Consider the following 20,105-nt stretch of genomic DNA (forward strand, 5'->3'; position numbering starts at 1 on the left):
CTCCACTCAGCTATTTAGAATCCCTACTTTTTGCAAGTAGAGGATGATGGGTTTGAAATTTGCAAAACAAGCCATGTGTGTAATCCACAAAAAGATGAGTGTTTCAGTTTGTTTTGGTTCAGGATGTCAGTAGAAGGGGGAAGGAAGGATGAACAACTGTTCAGGATAGTGGGAGGCAAGGATTATATTGTGAAGCTGATTAAACACTTGAATCACGCAAGGATCATATGTCGAGTTGGTGATCCGAGACAGCAATTTTTGTTATCTCTGTTGGCAATGTCTGGTTACAGAGCTAATAACATTGTATTCGTTTGTTGCACGGGTTTCTGATACCAGACACTAAATCATATAGTGCCAGAAAAAGAGAACTGTTTTGCAGAATGGAAGAGTTTGCATTTAAAATTTCTTTATCTCTTATTTTGGAATATCTGAGGCAGTGAAGAAGGAATGACATCACCTTTATAAATAGTTTTAGTTTACAAGAAGGGTTATGTAGCTAATTTTATTTCCTCTCGTATAATAATCTGACCAGAGTGCATCTGTCTTCTCATATAAAGTCATGTAAGGTTGTTCTGCATTGTTTACATCAATTTTATTGAATGTTTCCAACTGAATATTCTTATGTCTTCTCTCTGTCAGATGTAACAATTCTGAAAGAAGTTAAAGTTCACTCTCCCTACACATTTTTATTATTATATTCTTGTACAGGAACACCACCCTCACTCCCTCACTTTGTGATCATAACATGGAATTGATCATGTCATGACCTTCACAAAATGAAAGGTCTTTGTGACATACCTCTGTTAAGAGAGGGGGGGAAATGAAGGGAAAATTAAAACTGAACCCTTGGGATATAACCTATCCATGTGAATTGGATCCATGAAAGATATCCATTTAATATCTAAAATTGGAATGGACTCCCCAGTGATATGAGGGCTGCTAATATCAATACATTTAAAGCAAGGATAGAGAAGTATTTAGAGACACCTAATTCAGAGATATGGGTGAAAAGCAAGCTTTTGCTAGGCAGGTTTGTGATTCTTTTTATATTCCCTATTCTACTTTTTTACCTTGAACTGTCACAACATACTTTTTAACCCTACCTTTCAAAGAGTTGCTGTATATTGTAGTATTGCCAGATATTTAGAGGGAAAACAGATATAGTTTGTGATTTTTTTTAAAAACTAATTGGCACATCACTTCAACATTCCAAAGAAGAGTACCTGCTATATATCTGCCATTTTGCTTTTGCACTCCTCTTCATTGCCTCCTTTTTCTCTCGGAGACCATCATGATCTTAGAGCTTTATGTGAAGCAGAAGTCTTCAGAGTGGAGTGCCACTGACTTACTCATATACATCCAATTAGCGGTAATAAAGTGATTCAATACCTGGTGGCAGAAGAGAAGTCCCAGTGACAGGAACAGTTGTGTAGGGCCATCTCCAACTGTATCTGTAGATCAGCCATCTGTCTGTTGCATACAAATTTGATTATCTTTTTATAATTATTGTAAGGTAAGTAAAGGAGAGGTGCATAGACAGTGTACAAGAGAATAGCTGCTGAGTGCAAAATCACAAAACTGGTTAATCCCCGTACTGTAGCTGTTGGCTTAATAAACTTTAAAGAGGTAGAGATGCCTCATAAGAATAATTGAAAAACAGTCAATTTTACTTTTATAGCTATATATCTATATAACATTTTCTGTTCTCTGCCTCGACTCTTATGAGTATTTGCATGAAAATAGAATGTTTGTTTCTTTAGTGGTCTTCCTCTTCTACTGATTATTCTCTACCAGTTGCTTACTATGGAAATTATTGCAACTGTCAGAGGTGTGAAAGAATCATCATAACAAAGGGTCCTCTTTTCATACAAATGTCTTCAGTAGAATTTAGAAAATTAAGATATCTATAGAGATGACATTGTTTCCTAACAGAATGCTATTTTCAATTTCAGTATATTTCATGAAGGATTAGATTCCTTTTAAATATATCTTAAAATAGGTTTTCAGACATTGAGTCTGAAAACCGATGCCAGGAAGCATCCTTTATTCATGGTAGACTCATGATGCCAGCTTTCATTGCTAATAGCACTTTGTCCTTGTACATGTCTGAGACAACTCTGCTCTTCTCAGCAGCTCTAACTTTAAATTAACACTAGCAGTTGATGCAGAAAATACAGAAGATGCTTAATGTGGGCGAGCACGGCTGGCTTCAAAGTGGTAGGGTGCTATAGTTGAAGTTCTAACTCTGCTTCCCTCAGGAGCTCTGTCTCAGGTGTGGACACTGTAGGACTGTGGTGCCGACTGCTGAGAGGTGGCATCATGGTCCTACTCTGCTGACAGTGACAGGCCTAGTCATAAATATTATCTCTCTCTATTCTACTCTGCTTTCCTTACCCCTTCTTTTAAAAAGGATTTTTAGTTTTATTTTAGTTTTTTGGTTTTTTTTTAACTCTAGTGTAAGTCAGCAGTTCTGTGGGTCGGGACCCCAAAGTGGGTCGCAACTCCATTTAATGGGGTCGCCAGGGCTGGTGTTAGACTTGCTGGGGCCGAAGCCCAAGCCTCTCCACCCGGGGCCAAAGACCAGGGGATTTCAGCCCTGGGTGGCGGGGCTCAGGTTACAGGCCCCCACTCGGGGCTGAAGCCCTTGGGCTTGGGCTCACCTGCATGGGGTGATGGGACTTGGGCTTTGTTGTGTGTCTCCCTCTCTTTCCCACCCTTCCCTCCCCCCCCGGCCTGGGATGGCGGGGCTCAGGCTTGGTTCCCCCCTCTTGGGGTCATGTAGTAATTTTTGTTGTCAGAAGGGGGTCATGGTGCAATGAAGTTTGAGGAACCCTGGGTTAAGTGATTAATGCCTCTCCTATTGATTCCCACCTCCAGAACCAGTTTTTTCAGAGGCAAGCTTTTCTTTTTTTGTCACTTCCTTTTTCTGTACTACTCTCCTTTTCTTTTTTCAGTTTTCTCCCTGTTTTTTCTCCTTTCTATCTGTTCTTTCCCACTCTCTTTACTGCATTGTCCTGCAGTCTGTCTATATTAATATGGTTGATTTCTGCCTCTCCACATCCTTACGTCTGTCTTCATTTTCTGCTTCCTTTGTCTCCTGTCGTCTGTCCTCTTTGTCTGGCTTTTCCCTGTAACTTGTTCTTGTGTTGTTGATTTCCTCCTTAGATTTTTCAAGGTAGGAGCTTCTCTAAAATGAGAGAATGAAATAAATGTATATGCTTGGAATTCTCTGATTGCACCAAAATGTTGCTGGTGGTGTTTTGGTAGTTTAGTATATCTTAAACTGTAGCTTAAAAGCTAAGGAAAATTACAAAATGGCTGTCTTCCTAACTGCTAACATCAGCTCATTGCATTATTGCAGTGTTGTCAACACTCATGATATTATTGTGTGTCACAATTTCAAGCCAGTTTTGGAAGGCTCTGGTGATAAAACACAGGCAGTTCAGTCATCTTGCCTGCACTCTTTGCAGTTCCCCCTTTCTAATACTGGAGGTCAGTATTTCAGTTTGTGCTGCTGGTAGTAGCCACAGCAGCTGCCTCAGATGTCTTCATTACTGGGGTGCAACCTCTGTGCTCTGAGGGGTCAGAGCCCTGGTGCAGATGCTGCAGAACTGAGCATTCTCCAAGCTCAGCAGCAGCAATGACCTCATGCTTCCTCTACAGTGTGGGAAGCAGGGGTTAATAAAGCTAGGAACACAGGGCAGCCTTTTCCACTGCTGGCTTGGAACTGGGAGCAGCTCTTGGAGCCAGCCAAGGGACTGGGGAAGTTAGTCTCCGCGTGTGTAGGACAGCAGCCTGTCAGTGATAATGGTGAGCAGAGGGAGACTGCGGCAGTGGGTTCTGTCAGGAGAGGAGTCAGGGAGAGGGGCAGCCTGCATTGTTTGTGTACACACATTTTGTATGCATTTAAGGTTGAATTTTCAACCTGTATTTGTCTCAGCCACAGTGGGAGTGATCAGAAGGAGTCCACAAACAAGAAGAGAGACCAAAAAACGTGATTGGCCTAAAAATCATAAGTTTGTTTTTTTTTTTTTTTTTAAATCTCATGATGGATGAGCAGCGATTCCTACAAGAGTCACCGCAGAAAGTTGTAAACTGATGTTTGCAATTTCCATGACTGATTTATTTGTATACCATTTCTGTGTAAATCTGCATACACTTCTGAAGCTTAATGAGAGTTAGGGCAGTTTCTCCCATGATTTGTCATGTGTATTTGGTTTGTTTTTGTTGCGTTTTTTGGAATGGGGGTGTTTTAAATCTTCAATAAAAGGTAATGAAAGGCTTTTTTTTTTTTTTTTTAAATATATAAGGTAGAAAGGGCAGAGGGGTATTTGATAGTTCTGTATGCAAAGGGCCCTTGTTGTGCTTCTGGTCTTTAAACATGCTACTGCAACATAGTTGTTTAAAGGCAAAATGATCTGTCTTTGTATCTCTTGGTATCCTAGTTTGTTTTGCTTTGTTGTCATACCTACATGAACAGGTGCCTGGTGTAAATCTGCCCATCAGCCAACTGACTTATTTCTTCACGGCAATCCTCATCAGTGGTGTCATACATGAAGTCGGCCACGGGGTGGCAGCTATTCGGTAATGCAAACTGTTTTTCTCTTAGTATGTTCCAACAAAGCTTTATATTCCTGAGTATTTAACTACAGGTGAATATGATTAGAGTTTATGTGGTTTATATAGACAATTCATTTGTTCTCTTTTTATAATTGTATTTTATGGTTTGTGTTGATTATAAGTTTTCGAAGTGCCTAGAATCATGGCCGGGTGCATAGAGTTTTAAATAAATGTCTACTGCGCAGATCACCAGTATGGACTTTCATGTCTTTAATGTACTGCATTGCTTCAGATTTAAAGTTAGCCTTCCTTCCTTTAATTTACTTTATTGTTAAGCAAGGTCCCACATTTTCTGTGATTCTGTAGCTGTGGAATTTGCAAAGACACTATGCACTGTTACAGAATGGTGTTCCAGAATCTAATATTTCATTCTCAAAAAAGTTTCCAGCTCTTTATGGGTATTATGGAAACCTTCATGATGTGACTTAAATGCAAACTGATGAAGGGCTGTACCAAGAGGCTGAACTGTAGTTCTGAAAGATGTGACTTGCTGCAATTAATCTCAGTGGTATGTTAATTCTTATGCATAATGATATTTTAAATGTCAGTGTTAACTCTTTTACTGGTAATCATTTCAGCAGAAAGAATTATCTGATGTGCTTAGCCATTACTGTTAAATGCTGTGAAAGATATAAGGACAGGGTTACTAGGTGGTTTGGTGGGGCACTTGGTGTTGAGGTCACCTCTGCCTTTGCCCACAATGGGCAGGGAAGGAGAAGAATTATTAGTTCCTGAACACCAAAAGCATCAGCTGCGTGTCAGAAACCCTGGCTTTGTCTTGTCCAGCTACCAAAACCAGCTGTGCATTTCAGTACAAAGGTTGGTGGCATGTTAATACTTTGACAGAAATATAAAGTGAACCAAATGCATATTGAAAGAAATAACGCAAGAAATATTGTACTGGTTCTATTGTTTGTTTTCATAGTCATGTAAAAGATCGTCAAAGCTGAGATTTGCCTGCCAAATTTCTGGTTTGCCATACAGGAATACTACAGAAACCAGGGACCCATAGAGCAGTGATATGCAAACTTTTCCAGTTGCATCCCTCTTACCATTCACAGAATTTGTTGCATCCTGCCTCCATTACTTGTAATCTGAAACTGGTTTTCATGCTTGAAGGTGATGGGGAAACAGAGATGAGACTGTTCATTCATTCGCTTCAGTATTAGTGTGTCTGAGTCACTCAAGAGGTCCCAGGCTCTCAACTATTATTATATATGTTGCCAGTTTGTCTTTTAGTATCAATTATTAATCATTAAATGAGCTTCAAAATGAATGAGAATCAAATTTAATTTTAAAGGCATAATAGGCCTACTGTAGTTATAAAACTTACCAAATTGTTGAAAATAAGCCAGCCTGTGCTTTTTTGTATGTTTCTTTTTAAAAGGGCAAAAGGCCAAAGTTTCTTTACACACGTCCCCCCCGAACCTCTTGTGCCCCAGTTTGTTCACCACTGCCTTAGAACAGTGTTTAGATCCAGTTTCACAATGTACAAGGTGCCTTGTCTTTAGCCCAATATTATGTAGAGAACTGTTTCTTTTAGACAATAATTGTGACTGGCAAAATTTCAAAATTAAAAAGCTAACTGGTTCTGTAGCATGTTACTCGAAAGGTACTATTTTGTTCAATGAAATCTTGGATTTAAAATACCTTCATTAGGTCTTTACATTCCTTGAGCCTTTATTTTTTTGAGCTGCACAGGGAAGAACAGAGAGATGCCAGTCTTGAGTTAGGTACAGGAACCATCCTGTTGGCTCAGGATAGAATAAATCAGGATGGCCGTGAAGGAATATGCTGGGGGTTTCACTTTGATATGTGAGTTCCAAAAGGGGCCATTGTGTGGCTGTGCCTACCTTATGTGCTGGGGTCTAACCTCACACCTGTGAGCCACTAGCAGGTATAGTTGCAGGGCCTCCTGCCTCATGTTCTCTAGATAAGAATTCTCTCCTGTTGAATGATGGAGAGAAGTGATGTTCTGTGCTTTCTTCCAGTATGTGTGGTCTTTAATTTCTACGCATACACTAGGCATTAATCAAGTTCTTATTAGAATCTGTTTCTTTGGCTATCTGTTGTTGTTGTCTGTAGGTCTTATGCCTGTAGCTATATTTCCTTGAGTGCTCCTGAGATCACAATTCACAAACTAAGAAAGGCAATGGTTTGGTCAATATTTGAAAGGGAGATCTCAGAAGAAAACCACCCTTCTCAGTTGATACCTTTTTGGCTTTCCCCCTCAGCATAAAATTGTTGTGTTTATAACATTGTGATGCTTGTGTCACAACATATCACTATGTTAAATGAACCCCAAAGACATTTTAGGCCACTTAATGCAAGATGTGGAATAGCAGTGTCATAATCAGGACTGTTCCTTGTAAATGGGAACATGTGGTATTCCTTCCTTTTTGTACTGAATTAGAAAGCCCCAGCATTAAGAACAGCCATACTGGGTCAGAACAATGGTCTATCTAGCCCAGTATCCTGTCTTCTGAGAGTGGCCAATGCCAGGTGCTTCAGAGGACATGAACAGAACAGGTAATCATCAAGTGATCCCCCATTGCCCATTCCCAGCTTCTGGCAAACAGAGGCTAGGGACACTTCAGAGCTTTTTTGCATCCCTGCACATCCTCGCTAATAGCCATTGATGGACTCGCTAATAGCCTCCATTAACTTATCCAGTTCTTTTTTGAAACATGTTATAGTCTTGGTCTTCACAACATCCTCTGACAAAGAGTCCACAAGTTGACTGTGCTTTGTGTGAAGAAATACTTCCTCTTCTTTGTTTTAAACCTGCTGTCTATTCATTTCATTTGGTGCCCCCTACTTCTTGTGTTGTAAGAAGTAAATAACGCTTCCTTATTTACTTTCTCCACACCCGTCATGATTTTATAGACCTGTATCATGTCCCCCCTTAGTCATCTCTTTTTCAAGCTGCAAAGTCCCAGCTTTATAAAGGAGCTTATTGTTTTGTAAGAGATGTCAGAAGAAGAATGTGAACTAGGTGCTCCTTGCTATATGTCTTTTAATCATCCTTAATCAGGGACAACGATCCTGAAACCAACATGTCTTCAGGAGCAAGTCTAGGGGTAGGGATGGGGTACTTACAACTGGGGTCTGATGCCTTATCAATGGCTGTTCTAGAACCCCTGGGGCATGCTTCACAGGCTTCTCTGGTACCTTGCCCATCTAAGTCACCCTCAAGGCAGTGACACATGTCCATTACCATTCTCAGTACTGATCAAGTACCAGAGGTTTTAAAACCAAACCCAGTTGGTATAGCCTCCTTGCAAACATCCTGTACATCCTCTGAATAGATCTTCATCCCCTCCCCTTGAGGCAACAGTGTCAAAATCATTGTCCCTGATTCAGGATGATCATAAAACATATCAAGAATTATTAAAAAGAATTGTTAGTTCCCTAAAAATTTTAAACCCCAGCATCTCTTCCACCCACTGCTAAGAGAACAGAAAGGAGATACCAAATGCCATCCCAGGATCAAGAATTTTTCTAGTCACTGTCAGAGTTCCCTCCCCACTCTGAGGTACAGATGTGGGGACCCTCATGAAAGACCCCCTAAGCTTATTTCTACCAGCTTAGGTTAAAAACTTCCCCAAGGCACAAATCCTTCCTTGTTCGTGGACGGTATTGCTGCCACCACCACCACCACGTGATTTAGACAAAGATTCAGGAAAAGGACCACTTGGAGTTCCTGTTTCCCCAAAAATATCCCCCCAAGCCCCTTCACCCCCTTTCCTGGGGAGGCTTGAGAATAATATACCAACCAAATAGGTAAACAAGGTGAGCACAGACCAGATCCTTGGGTTTTTAGGACACTAAAAACCAATCAGGTTCTTAAAAGCAGAACTTTATAATAAAGAAAAAAGTAAAAAAACCATCCTGATTTTAGAGGTGCAAGGTAATTTTACAGGATAGGAAGATTTAAAACAGAGGATTCCCCTCTAGGCAAAACTTAAGTTACAAAAAACAGGAATAAACCTCCCTCTTAGCATAGGGAAAATTCACAAGCTAAAACAAAAGATAATCCAATGCATTTTCTTGCTTTACTTACAATTTTTGTAATCTTAGATGCTTATTTTAGGTAGGGTTTTAGGGGAGGTTTTTTTCCTGCCTGGTCCCCCTCTCTGTCCTGAGAGAGCACAAACAAAACCTCCCCCCACAGATTTGAAAGGATCTTCTTCCCTTATTGGTCCTTTTGGTTAGGTGCCAACCAGGTTATGTGAGCTTCTTAACCCGTTACAGGTAAAGGAGGGATTTTATGCTACCCTTAGCTGTATGTTTGACACACACACACTGAACTGAAGGTTCTTTGGTGGTGACTGCGGTCAATAAGAAATCATGTCAAGGATGCTCCAAATCCACACCTAAGCATAAAGATTTAAAAAAACAAAACAAAACCCCTCTTTTTCTTTGAAGAATATATATGACCTCAAAGTTACAGTTTAGAATTGCAAACTACCCGGCTCTCGTAGCCAGATACGTTTTTTCAGTTTGAGACAATACGGCTAAATTCATTGACAAATTGCCAGATGACTTAAGGAAGACTATCATCAAGCCATGATTAATGAAGGTCATTTAGTAGTGAAAACCTTGCTTCCAGCAGCCTTGTATGGTGCAAACTCTGGCTAGTATCATGGCATGAGGTAGGTACTCCACTAGGTTGCAGTCATCTGGGATTCCAGCAGAGATCCACTGGACAATTGAGGATCCTAATTTGTTTTCATGGAAGACAGAAAAAGCATTGTATTCTCTAGAAGATTCTAGGGCAACTTTTAGGTATCTGGGGACTTCCTCTTAAGGACTGGAGTGTAAGTAGTTTAATCCTCAGACTCTCCAAGGGTATCCATTGTACCCTTGACTAAGGAAACCTGAACAATTTAAAATATGCTGCAAGTCCCAGAGATGGAGATCATCAACTCCATCTTGTGCTTTAACTTAAATGAGGCAACCTACAACATCTGAGCAGTCTATTGAACTTCTTAGTTGAGGTCGGCGTACCACTGTGTGAAGATCTGATCTCTCCCATCCCTCCCTTTGGCAACAAATTATCCACTTCCTAGGTGCTCAGACCCATATTACAACCAATCACTGGGTGTGAAGCACTGTGAAACTGGGTTATACCCTGAAGTTTATCTCTATCCCTCCTCTAAATCTGCCTTCCCTGTCCCTTTTCAGCTTACAGGAAGGACTGTTCTCATTCAAAAAGTCCAGTCTCTTTTACAATCCAGAACCACAGAATATGCTCTTCCTCAACATTGGGAAGGGGATTCTATTCCTGATACTTTCTCATTCCATAATGCAAGGGAAGCCTCAGTCCTGGTCTGGATCTGTGAAACCTAAATACGTAAAAAAGATGTGTCGCATGGTTACCCTACCCTCTATTATCCTGTCCCTAGATCCAGGTGATTGGCATGCTGTCCTCAACGTGAAGGATACTTACTTTCTGGCCGTTCACCAGAGCCACAGGAGGTTTTTAAGTTTTGTCATGGTGAATGTACATTATCAGTTCAGAGTTCTCCCATTTGGTCTCTCTTCTGCTCCTCAAGTTTTTACAAAGTGCATGTAGCAGTACACCTCAGGAAGACAGGTGTTCACGTATTTTCTTGTCTGGGTGGCTGGCTGATTTGGGGTTGATCCAAATGTCCGGTGGAGGTCAGCATTGAAAAGATCCAGTCCTTCTTTCGTTCCCTGGCCCTGTTGATGAACAAGGACAAGTCAATGCTGTTTCTTGTACAAGGATAGATTTTATAGGAGCAGTTCTTGACTCCAATTCAGTGAGAGCATACTTGCCTCTGGCCAGATTTTGGGCAGCATTGAACTGTGCAGACTTTAAGGCCTGTCCTTGTACAAGAGTAAGGAATTGTCTGACGCTTCTAGAACACATGGCAGTTTTCATGTTTATGATTCAACATGCCCAGTTTCAGCTCAAGGGCATGCAGGGGAGGTTGCAGTTCATCTACCGTCCTTCCCACCTTTTGCTAGGCATGTTGACTCGTGTGCCTGCAAATGTCTTGTCATCCCTGGATTGGTGGGTGGACCCTGCCAGTATATGCAAAGGGGTTCTTTTTCCTCCAGCCCTATCTTCCAGGACTAGTTATGGATTCCTCCTCCCTGGGATGTAGGGAGCTCATCTGGGGACCTCCAGATTCGGATACTTTGGTCAGATCAAGATATCACTCTCCACATAACTGTTTGAGAAATACAAAGGATTCACCCGGTATGTCAGGAATTCCTTCCCCACTTCAAGGGGTGCACTGTACACTGTACTCTCATGGACAACACTGCTGTGTTCTGTTAGTACAGGCAGGAAGGTGGAAGTTCAAATAGTCTTTGCTAGGAGGCTATAGATCTTAGGGGTTTTTGCATCAACAGTGCTATTGCACTCAAAGCTTTGCACCTACCAGACATTCACAGCTATCTGATGGATCATCTCAGCAGAATGTTCAGCAGGAGCGATGAATGGTCCTTCACAATGGACATAGCAGGATCCATTTTTCAGATGTGGAGAACGCCAGAGATCTCTTTGCTACTCGAGTGAACAGGAATTGTCTCCTTTCTTGTTCTAGAGCAGGTCACAACTTGGGAACTGTCAGATTCTTTCTGTGGTTAACACCTCAGCGAACTGAGTGTTCCTTAGAGGTTGATGCCAGATACACTTATTTGATTAAATGGAAATGTTTTTCCATATGGTTCCAAGAGGGAGGTATTCCTCCCATGTGGTCTTCCCTATAGCATATTCTGGAATATTTGCTCCACCTAAAGGGCTCTCTGTCAGTTCCATGAGAGTTCACATGGCAGTTGTTTACATGTCCTCAAGGAATCAATCCTGAAGCACTTAGACGAGAGTAAAGTGATCAGGAACAGTCAGCATGGATTCACCAAGGGAAGGTCATGCCTGACTAATCTAATCGCCTTCTATGATGAGATTACTGGTTCTGTGGATGAAGGGAAAGCAGTGGATGTATTGTTTCTTGACTTTAGCAAAGCTTTTGACACTGTCTCCCACAGTATTCTTGTCAGCAAGTTAAAGAAGTATGGGCTGGATGAATGTACTATAAGGTGGGTAGAAAGTTGGCTAGATTGTCGGGCTCAACGGGTAGTGATCAATGGCTCCATGTCTAGTTGGCAGCCGGTGTCAAGTGGAGTGCCCCAGGGGTCGGTCCTGGGGCCGGTTTTGTTCAATATCTTCATAAATGATCTGGAGGATGGTGTGGATTGCACTCTTAGCAAATTTGCGGATGATACTAAACTGGGAGGAGTGGTAGATAGGATACAGAGGGACCTAGACAAATTGGAGGATTGGGCCAAAAGAAACCTGATGAGGTTCAATAAGGATAAATGCAGGGTCCTGCACTTAGGACGGAAGAACCCAATGCACAGCTACAGACTAGGGACCGAATGGCTAGGCAGCAGTTCTGCGGAAAAGGACCTAGGGGTTACAGTGGATGAGAAGCTGGATATGAGTCAGCAGTGTGCCCTTGTTGCCAAGAAAGCCAATGGCATTTTGGGATGTATAAGTAGGGGCATAGCAAGCAGATCGAGGGACGTGATCGTTCCCCTCTATTCGACATTGGTGAGGCCTCATCTGGAGTACTGTGTCCAGTTTTGGGCCCCACACTACAAGAAGGATGTGGATAAATTGGAGAGAGTCCAGCGAAGGGCAACAAAAATGATTAGGGGTCTGGAACACATGACTTATGAGGAGAGGCTGAGGGAACTGGGATTGTTTAGTCTGCAGAAGAGAAGAATGAGGGGGGATTTGATAGCTGCTTTCAACTACCTGAGAGGTGGTTCCAAAGAGGATGGTTCTAGACTATTCTCAGTGGTAGAAGATGACAGGACAAGGAGTAATGGTCTCAAGTTGCAGTGGGGGAGGTTTAGGTTGGATATTAGGAAAAACTTTTTCACTAGGAGGGTGGTGAAACACTGGAATGCGTTACCTAGGGAGGTGGTAGAATCTCCTTCCTTGGAAGTTTTTAAGGTCAGGCTTGACAAAGCCCTGGCTGGGATGATTTAATTGGGGATTGGTCCTGCTTTGAGCAGGGGGTTGGACTAGATGACCTCCTGAGGTCCCTTCCAACCCTGATATTCTATGATTCTATGTTTTATCCTCCTATAGGAGGAAGGTGTATTTTTTTCCAACCTTGTAGCGAAGCAATGACTCACTGGCGTGGCGCCTCCTGCTGGTCATCTTGGGAATTAGCCCTCCAGCGTATTGAGCGCCTCCTCCTGGCTGGTGTCTTGCCTGCCGCTGGCCCCCATGTCCCTCCCAGAACCCAGTGCCCCTTTACCTTGGGGTCCTGTCCCCTGGCAGTGCCCCCACACTCTGGGGCTCCCCTCCCAGAGGAGCCCCCCAACCCCCTATCCCCACCTTTCCTCAGTGGCTGTTGCCAGTCATCTTCTAGCCTCTGCTCACTGGGGCAGACTGTAGTCTGTAAACCACTCGTCACTGGCAAGGGTGGGTTGGACCTGCTGCCTTTCCCTGCAGCCCAGTACCTCTCTTTCAGCCTTGTACAAGGCCTGCAGCCTGGGGAGTTGCCAGGCTGGAGCTCCCCAGCACTTCTCTACCTCTGGTACCTTGCTCCCAGGCAGCTAGGTCCTTCTTTCTCCACCATTAGAGAGAGACTAACTTAGCTCCTGGCTCACAGCCCTTTCATAGGGCCAGCTGTGGCCTGATTGGAGCGTGGCCCCTGCTGTGGCTGCTTCCCCAATCAGCCTAGCCTTTTCTCTCAGGAGCGGGGTAACTGCCCCGCTATAAACCCAATGACTGCGATTTTTGAAAGGACTGGACAAATGCTTTCCATCTGTGATGGACCCCATGTATCCATGGGATCCAAATCTAGTTTTGTTGACTCAAATGGGTTCACCTTTGGAGCCTGTGTCTGTGTGTTCCTTTTTACATCTCTCCATGAAAGTAGCATTATTGGAGATTATTACCTTAGGTAGGAGTATAGCAGAACTACATGCTTTAGTTGTCCCACCCCTCCCATATAAGCTTTCTATAAAGACAAGGGTCTATTTGCAACCTTATCTTACATTTCTGAGTAAGGTAGTGTTGGACTTCCACCTTAATCAGAGGGTCCAATCACAAGAAGGGCCAAGACGTATTCTTCCTTTCTCTCACCTTTATTGTGACTGCATGCGGCTAGCCAGTAGGTATGTGCAGCTGCAGAGGTTCTGGCACTAGAGGTGCACTTTTTTTTTTTTTTTTAAGCCAGATTATCTCACATAATTACTTAACTATTTGTTACACTGTTGCACTTTATCTTCACTCATGTTCTGTGGCAAAGGTTCTGAGCATTTGAGTTTGGATTGTAGCTTATATAGAAAACTTCATTTTAAATTATTTAAGCACAGAAAAATGGAGTGGCCCAACATAGAATAGACCATTTGAAGATGCATCTGTGGAAGAAGTGAGGCTCTCTCTTTCCTCCCGCTTCCTTTCCTTTCTTCTCCTTGTCTCAACTTTTCTCTTCTAGTTCAAGTCTTGTACTATAAAGTCTTATTCAGACGCTTCCCTGCATTTAGATTTTCTTGAATAGATATGCTAGGAGCATTTTGTCAGAGTAGTGCCGCATTGGAGTCCATCGCGCCTATGCTCTGAGACCTCCAATTCATTTCCAGGACCATTTCAAGATGATGATGGTTTTGACTGATGAAGTCCTGAATGGTTTGAGTCCTAGCGTCTTTGAGAATAAGGCATCTGTCCTCATGTGGTACTGCAGCAGTTGAAGTCAGTGCTTTAGTTAACTGTCACTTGCTGTAAACTGGAAGCAGCTGGTGGCAAGATGATTTCAGTGTGGGACCTTTGGTTCTGGAACTCTTTATTGCCCAGTGTTTGATATATGAATCTGTTGGCCATCAGGACATGTTGCAAAGCTTATTTCCTCCCACTTTTTCCCGCTTCTCCGAGCTGATGGGTAGAAGTGAGCATTGGGGTCATTGTTGATCATCCTCTTTTATAGGTAGGTCTGATGGGTTAACTGCTTTGGAAGGAATTTATCGGGTTTTTGGTTCATTCAGTAAGCTTTGTACCAGCTTTTATTGTACATGTACCTCAGTCATATGATAAGAAACATTTGAAATATGAGTAAATATATAAAATGTTAAGCCATGTATAGCATGACAGCTCGGATACAGGACTGGTCCATAATATTCACATCCGAACAGACAGGAGCTATAAAGCCTGTATCAAACCCTGTGAAATTCCTAAGGTTCACATAAGCTTTATCTAATAATTCCAAAAATATAACTCCCATTTTAAAAAATACTAATTCAAAACTCTGATGTGGATATAAACCCCATGCACCTTATCGGTTACTAATGCCCTTTGACTTCATTCATCCTTTTTTTTTTTTTTTTTTTTTTTTGTTTTGTTTCTTCTCTGTTACATGGATATTTGAAACTTATGTTTCTCTTTTTAAATGGCACTGCCCTCCTTTTAGCTTGCAAATTGCTTTTAAGTGCATTGAGGGGAAAGAGTGATAAATTCAGGAAAATCCAGGTGTTGTGAGAAAAGCATTTCTGTTGCTATTTCTAGGTAGTTCTTGAGCAAGATCAGTTCTGGTCCATTTCATAACTGACTCCTAACTGCAATTATTTTTTACTTAAAAAAACACACCCCAAAATATTAAAACATAAAAAGCTTTTTTAAAGATGGTTTAGAAAATAAGTGATTATTTTCTATCTTTTGTTTACAAATTGGGAAATCGGGGTCATCCTTTCCTTCTGTTTAGAATTGGGTACTTACACAAGAAACAAAGTTTAGCTTAATTATCTTTTAAGCTAGTATTTTATGCTAACCTGAATTTCATACAGATGCTCTAAGATTCTACTGTGCTCTAAAATGTAAGAATCGTTATTTTATATTATAGAGTCATTGGTTTTTGGTTTGCAGTAACATTTTTTCTTTTTTCTTTAGAGAACAAGTACGGTTTAATGGATTTGGGATTTTTATTTTTATTGTATATCCTGGAGCATTTGTCGATCTCTTTACCACCCACTTGCAACTTATATCTCCAGTCCAGCAGTTGAGAATATTTTGTGCAGGTAACAGAGTCTGTGTTATGTTAAATCTTAATCTATCCAACAAGTTTGTTCTTTTGCATGTGTTAGTATTGGTTAACATTGAAGATGCCGTCATGTTTTTCAATTCTTTATGGTTTTAGTCTAGTTACTGGTGAGCAAATGTCCCTGTAAAGAATAACATCTCCAAAACTGGTATCATGTGGCACCCTATTTGGCAATCTTGGTGGAGAGTCCAGGAAATGAATGGACAAGCACACTAAAATCTTCTCTTCCCCCTAAAGGTGGTCCCTCTGTTTTTTGAGACTGAGATACATTGTTGGGTGATGGGGAGAAAATGTATAGTATCACCGCCCATACTGACCTTGTTTGGGGGTTTTTTCAAACAAGACTTTAGTCTCCAGGAGGTGGAACAAACTTAAAAAAAAAAAATTGTTGTATGCTAGATTCAATTTAGGAATAAAAGGTATGGCAGTATAGCTGTAGGAAACATTTTGGACGTACAGCTTGAGTTTCCTGGGAGGTCATTTTAAAAATGAGTAATTATAAATAATAAAAGTTAGGGTATCCGTTCCTACTGTCTTTACAAAATATAAATAAGTTCAGCATAACTTATAATAAAGGCAACAAGACCTGGTAACTTCCAGCAATGGGGCTGTGATTCTCCCCAACCTGAGAAATCTTACTGGCTGTTTTGGGGGGAAAGGAGGGGTATGGGAGGGGGAAATGGAATAAAATCGGGGAAAAAATGGGTGTCTACATGAAATGAACTACAAAATACATAGGGTGACCCACCATTTCTGATACCCTTATTCACGTTGAATAGTTTAATTCCACGAGTACTCCTATTGAATTAAATGGAAGCACTCTTGCAATACGGTGTTACTCAGTGTAAGCAAGAGTATAAGAATCTGGTCCTTCATAAGCACTTTTATTCCTCAAACATTAAAAGCCACATATTAACCAATATGAAAAGTTTTAGTTGTTATGAGTTTAAAAAGTAAATATGAAGAAAATGATGTAGTTTACTTTTTACTGTTTAATGAGAGTGACATAATATGTAATATGGGTTGCCCCTTGCTGTTTTAACTGTAGAGATTTTTTGTCTTTTTACTTTTGTACCTTTTTTCTTCTCCATTTTGATGGCCTGTGGATTAATGTGAGGAATGGTTGGTAAGAGGAGCTTCTCTAGGTGTCTGTGTATTTAATTCTCTTAAGTTCCCTTTTCCATTTAAAAAAATGATACTGTATGATTTGGAATGGTCAGCAGCACCAAACTTTCTAACTTCAACTTCAGTGCATTGATCTAGAGCAATAGAAAACATCTTTTAAGTGGACATGGCCTATATTCTTTATTTTGCATGTTTCTAAATACTAATAGTAAAGCCTTGAAGCATACTAGCTGCATAATGAGCAGCCAGTACAGGTGTTGAAATTTGGGTGGGATTACCTGTCGCAGATGAACACCCCATGGCAGTTTTACTGCCCTGTTCTACAAGCGATGCAATCTGAGTGGATTTCAACACAGCATGTTAGTCATCTATTCCAGGGGTTCTCAACCTTTTTCTTGCTGAGGCCCGCCTCAACAGTCCAGGGCCCAGCAGGGGGACTCGGGCCTCCAGGCTGGGAGGGGACCCATAGGCATAGTTTTACTTCTGTTTGGGGGGCAAGAGCTGGGAGGGCTTGAGTCAGCTCTGCACAGCGGGGTCCAAGGAGGGAGCACCACCTCCACCCCCTGACTCACTTAGCAGGCCACCCAGCCTGTCTGGGCTGTGGGGGGGACGCAACCAAAAAATATAACTCAAAGGGGGGGACAGTTCAAAAAGTTTGAAAACTGCTCAGAGTGCAGGGAGGGAGTTACTAGGGGCTGTGTGAAGTGAAGGGAGTAGCTCAGGGTGCCGGCAGGGGGGTAGCTCAGGGTGCAGGTGGGGTGTAGCTAGGGACTGTGTACAGGGAGCAGGGGAAAGCCTCCCAGTGTGGTTCCCAGCTTGGGGTGGGGAGATGCTGGGGCTCCCAGCTTCAGCCCCCCGCTGCTCCTAGCTTGCGGGGGGAGGCTTGCTGGCTTCAGCCCCACACCACTCCCGGATTCAGGGCTTGAGTGGGTGCTGGCATCAGCCCTGCACCGCTCCCAGCCCCACGCTGCTCCTGGCTGGCGTGGGGGGACTGCTGGCTTTAAGTGCGCGCTGCTCGCAGCTTGGGCGGGGGGGTCATACCGCCTTCAGCCCCACGCCGCTCCTGGCTTCAGCGCTGGGGCTAGGGGCACCGGGTTTCAGCCATGGGCCTCCGTGGACCCCCGGTTGAGAACCACTGATCTATTCTATGGTTTTAAGGTTGCCCTCAGGAAGGAAAGGGGGCTGAAACACACACAAAAGGAAAAACACAATTCTTTATTCAGCTTGTAGTTCAAAATGATCCTGGAGTTATAAACTCTATCTCCTGTCTGGGGCTTATTGTATCAGAGAGACCTGCAGCTACCACACAGTGGAGCTCCTCCACCAATGCTGTAGGAATTTGGAGATACAGGGATTCTGTTACTGCTGGGGAAAGTGGCATGTTGGTCTGCCTAGTGTATTGCTGCTTTACAAAGACTTTGGAAATCTGTTGTTTCACTGAGTACTGCAGCTGTAATTTGTTGCAAAAGAGCTTTCAAGCAGAGCACACCAAAGCTAAGCATGTTAAGCAGAGCAAAGTAATTCTATATCCCAAACATATCAGTAAACCAAGCACTTTCAGTGTAGATATGTTAACCTTTTTTTCTTTTTCTTTTTTTTTTTTTTTTTCCCCTTTTAAACTGACCATTTCTTTAAAAGTCAAACATAGTCCAGGTAGCCCAGACAGAACTGAAAAAGAGGAGAGGTAAAGGTCCATAAATGCCTCATTGCAACTGTTCCCCACTATTGCATTTTGTGCGGGAGCAAATAACACTTGTAAGCTATGATTAAAAATGAATTCTGTTTTTTGTTGACTAATAAATGCCAAGAACAACTCTTGCCAAGCTTGAAACAGTAAACGGAAATGTATGTAGTGATGACAGGTAACAGTAGAGGCAGATTGCCATGGCCATACTTGAATGAACAGTTATCAGTTAATTGTATCAAGTAAGTGCATTTTGATATAGCTAATAATGCATTTTAAAAGATGAGATTGGAGTATTTAACGATGATTAGGCATATTGTGCATTAAATTTTACTAAAAGCTTCATTGTTTGGCATTGCTGATTATTTGTTTATTTGAGGAACTGAATGAGCTTACTCCAATTTTTGAAGACCTGAAATCTAAATTTAAATAATAGAAATCAGATTTTTATTATGATTGCTGAAGAAGTAGGGAATATATACTGAAAGTTTCTTTTGTAGCCCTTTCAAACTTTTGAGATATAAAAAGTATATTTGTTGTGCAGCAGATGGCATCATAAGTTCAATAATATTGAATGAGTGTTCAAATAAAGGTTGAGATTTGGATAAAAGCAAAGGAATTCCATGTTATCTATTTATATTCCCAAGTAAAAAAAAATATTTTCTCAGAGGAGGGTACGTTTCTTGTAGCATCTTTGAAGAGTCACTGGAATGTATGTACTTTTTAATGAGAATTAAGTAGATTTTAAGAAATTGTTTGAGTCTTCAAGTTGGTTTGGTTTTTGGTTGTTGCTTTGTGAAGTCTTTGTCTTTTTAAATACATCAAAGACATCATCAAGGGTGCTGACTGAGATTTACCTTTAAGGAATGTAAATATTTTGACTAAATTAAATTGACCTCCCAGCCTCAACCTTTCAGACCTTTATTGCCTTGCGTATCTGGGATGGATAAAATCACTCACTCTTCTAGATTTCTCTGCCCCCATTCCCACATAATGAACTGTATGTCAGTGGTTCTCAACTCATGTGTTTTTGAAGCTGCTCTTGTTATCCTCCAACAGTGTTGGTGACCCCTCCTTTTTTTATCCTGTTTAGTTTCTCCTTCCTCTCTTCTTTCCTAACTTTCTCCTTTTATTTCTTTAGTATGTTTTTGTATGTCTGTTTTTGTGACACAAATCTTTCACCATGAACTTTGAGGGTCAGCTTCTCTACTGCCTTGTAATGGGCTGCCAAATCAAAATGGTAGCTTTTTACTCTTGCTTTGCAAGGTGCAAGGCATAGGAGGATCAGCCTCTTAAGCTTCTTGCTTTTTGGTGGTATCTAATAATCCATCTTTTAGTAGTCTGATTTATATAGGGTTCTTCCACAGACTGCACTGATGTCAATGGAAATGTATAAAATTTGAGAGAGGTGAAAAATTAAAAGAAACTCAAACACAAGTTGTCTGTATTACAAGCTGTACTAAAGTAATTGTGCGTTTTAAAAGATGGCATGAAAGCTAAAATGAAATGGTTGTTGCCTATTTAATTTATACTGTTGTTTTCATTATTTACTTTGGGATGAGGGGAATTCATGCTCAGGGTTTTAGTTTGTG

The 20,105-nt window shown here is 41.6% G+C and overlaps 1 protein-coding gene across 1 annotated transcript in view; it reads left to right on the plus strand.

Moving 5' to 3' along the window:
- MBTPS2 (membrane bound transcription factor peptidase, site 2) overlaps positions 1–20,105 on the plus strand; it is a 48,636-nt gene that overhangs the window by 6,959 nt on the left and 21,572 nt on the right. Inside the window, exons 4-5 of the mRNA XM_074968175.1 lie at positions 4,481–4,584; positions 15,554–15,681. Of these exons, the coding sequence (XP_074824276.1) occupies positions 4,481–4,584; positions 15,554–15,681 (232 nt within the window). The remainder of the gene's footprint in view (positions 1–4,480; positions 4,585–15,553; positions 15,682–20,105) is intronic.

The sequence above is a fragment of the Natator depressus genome, chromosome 1 (genome assembly GCF_965152275.1).
Source record: "Natator depressus isolate rNatDep1 chromosome 1, rNatDep2.hap1, whole genome shotgun sequence".
Classification (NCBI taxonomy): Eukaryota; Metazoa; Chordata; order Testudines; family Cheloniidae; genus Natator; species Natator depressus.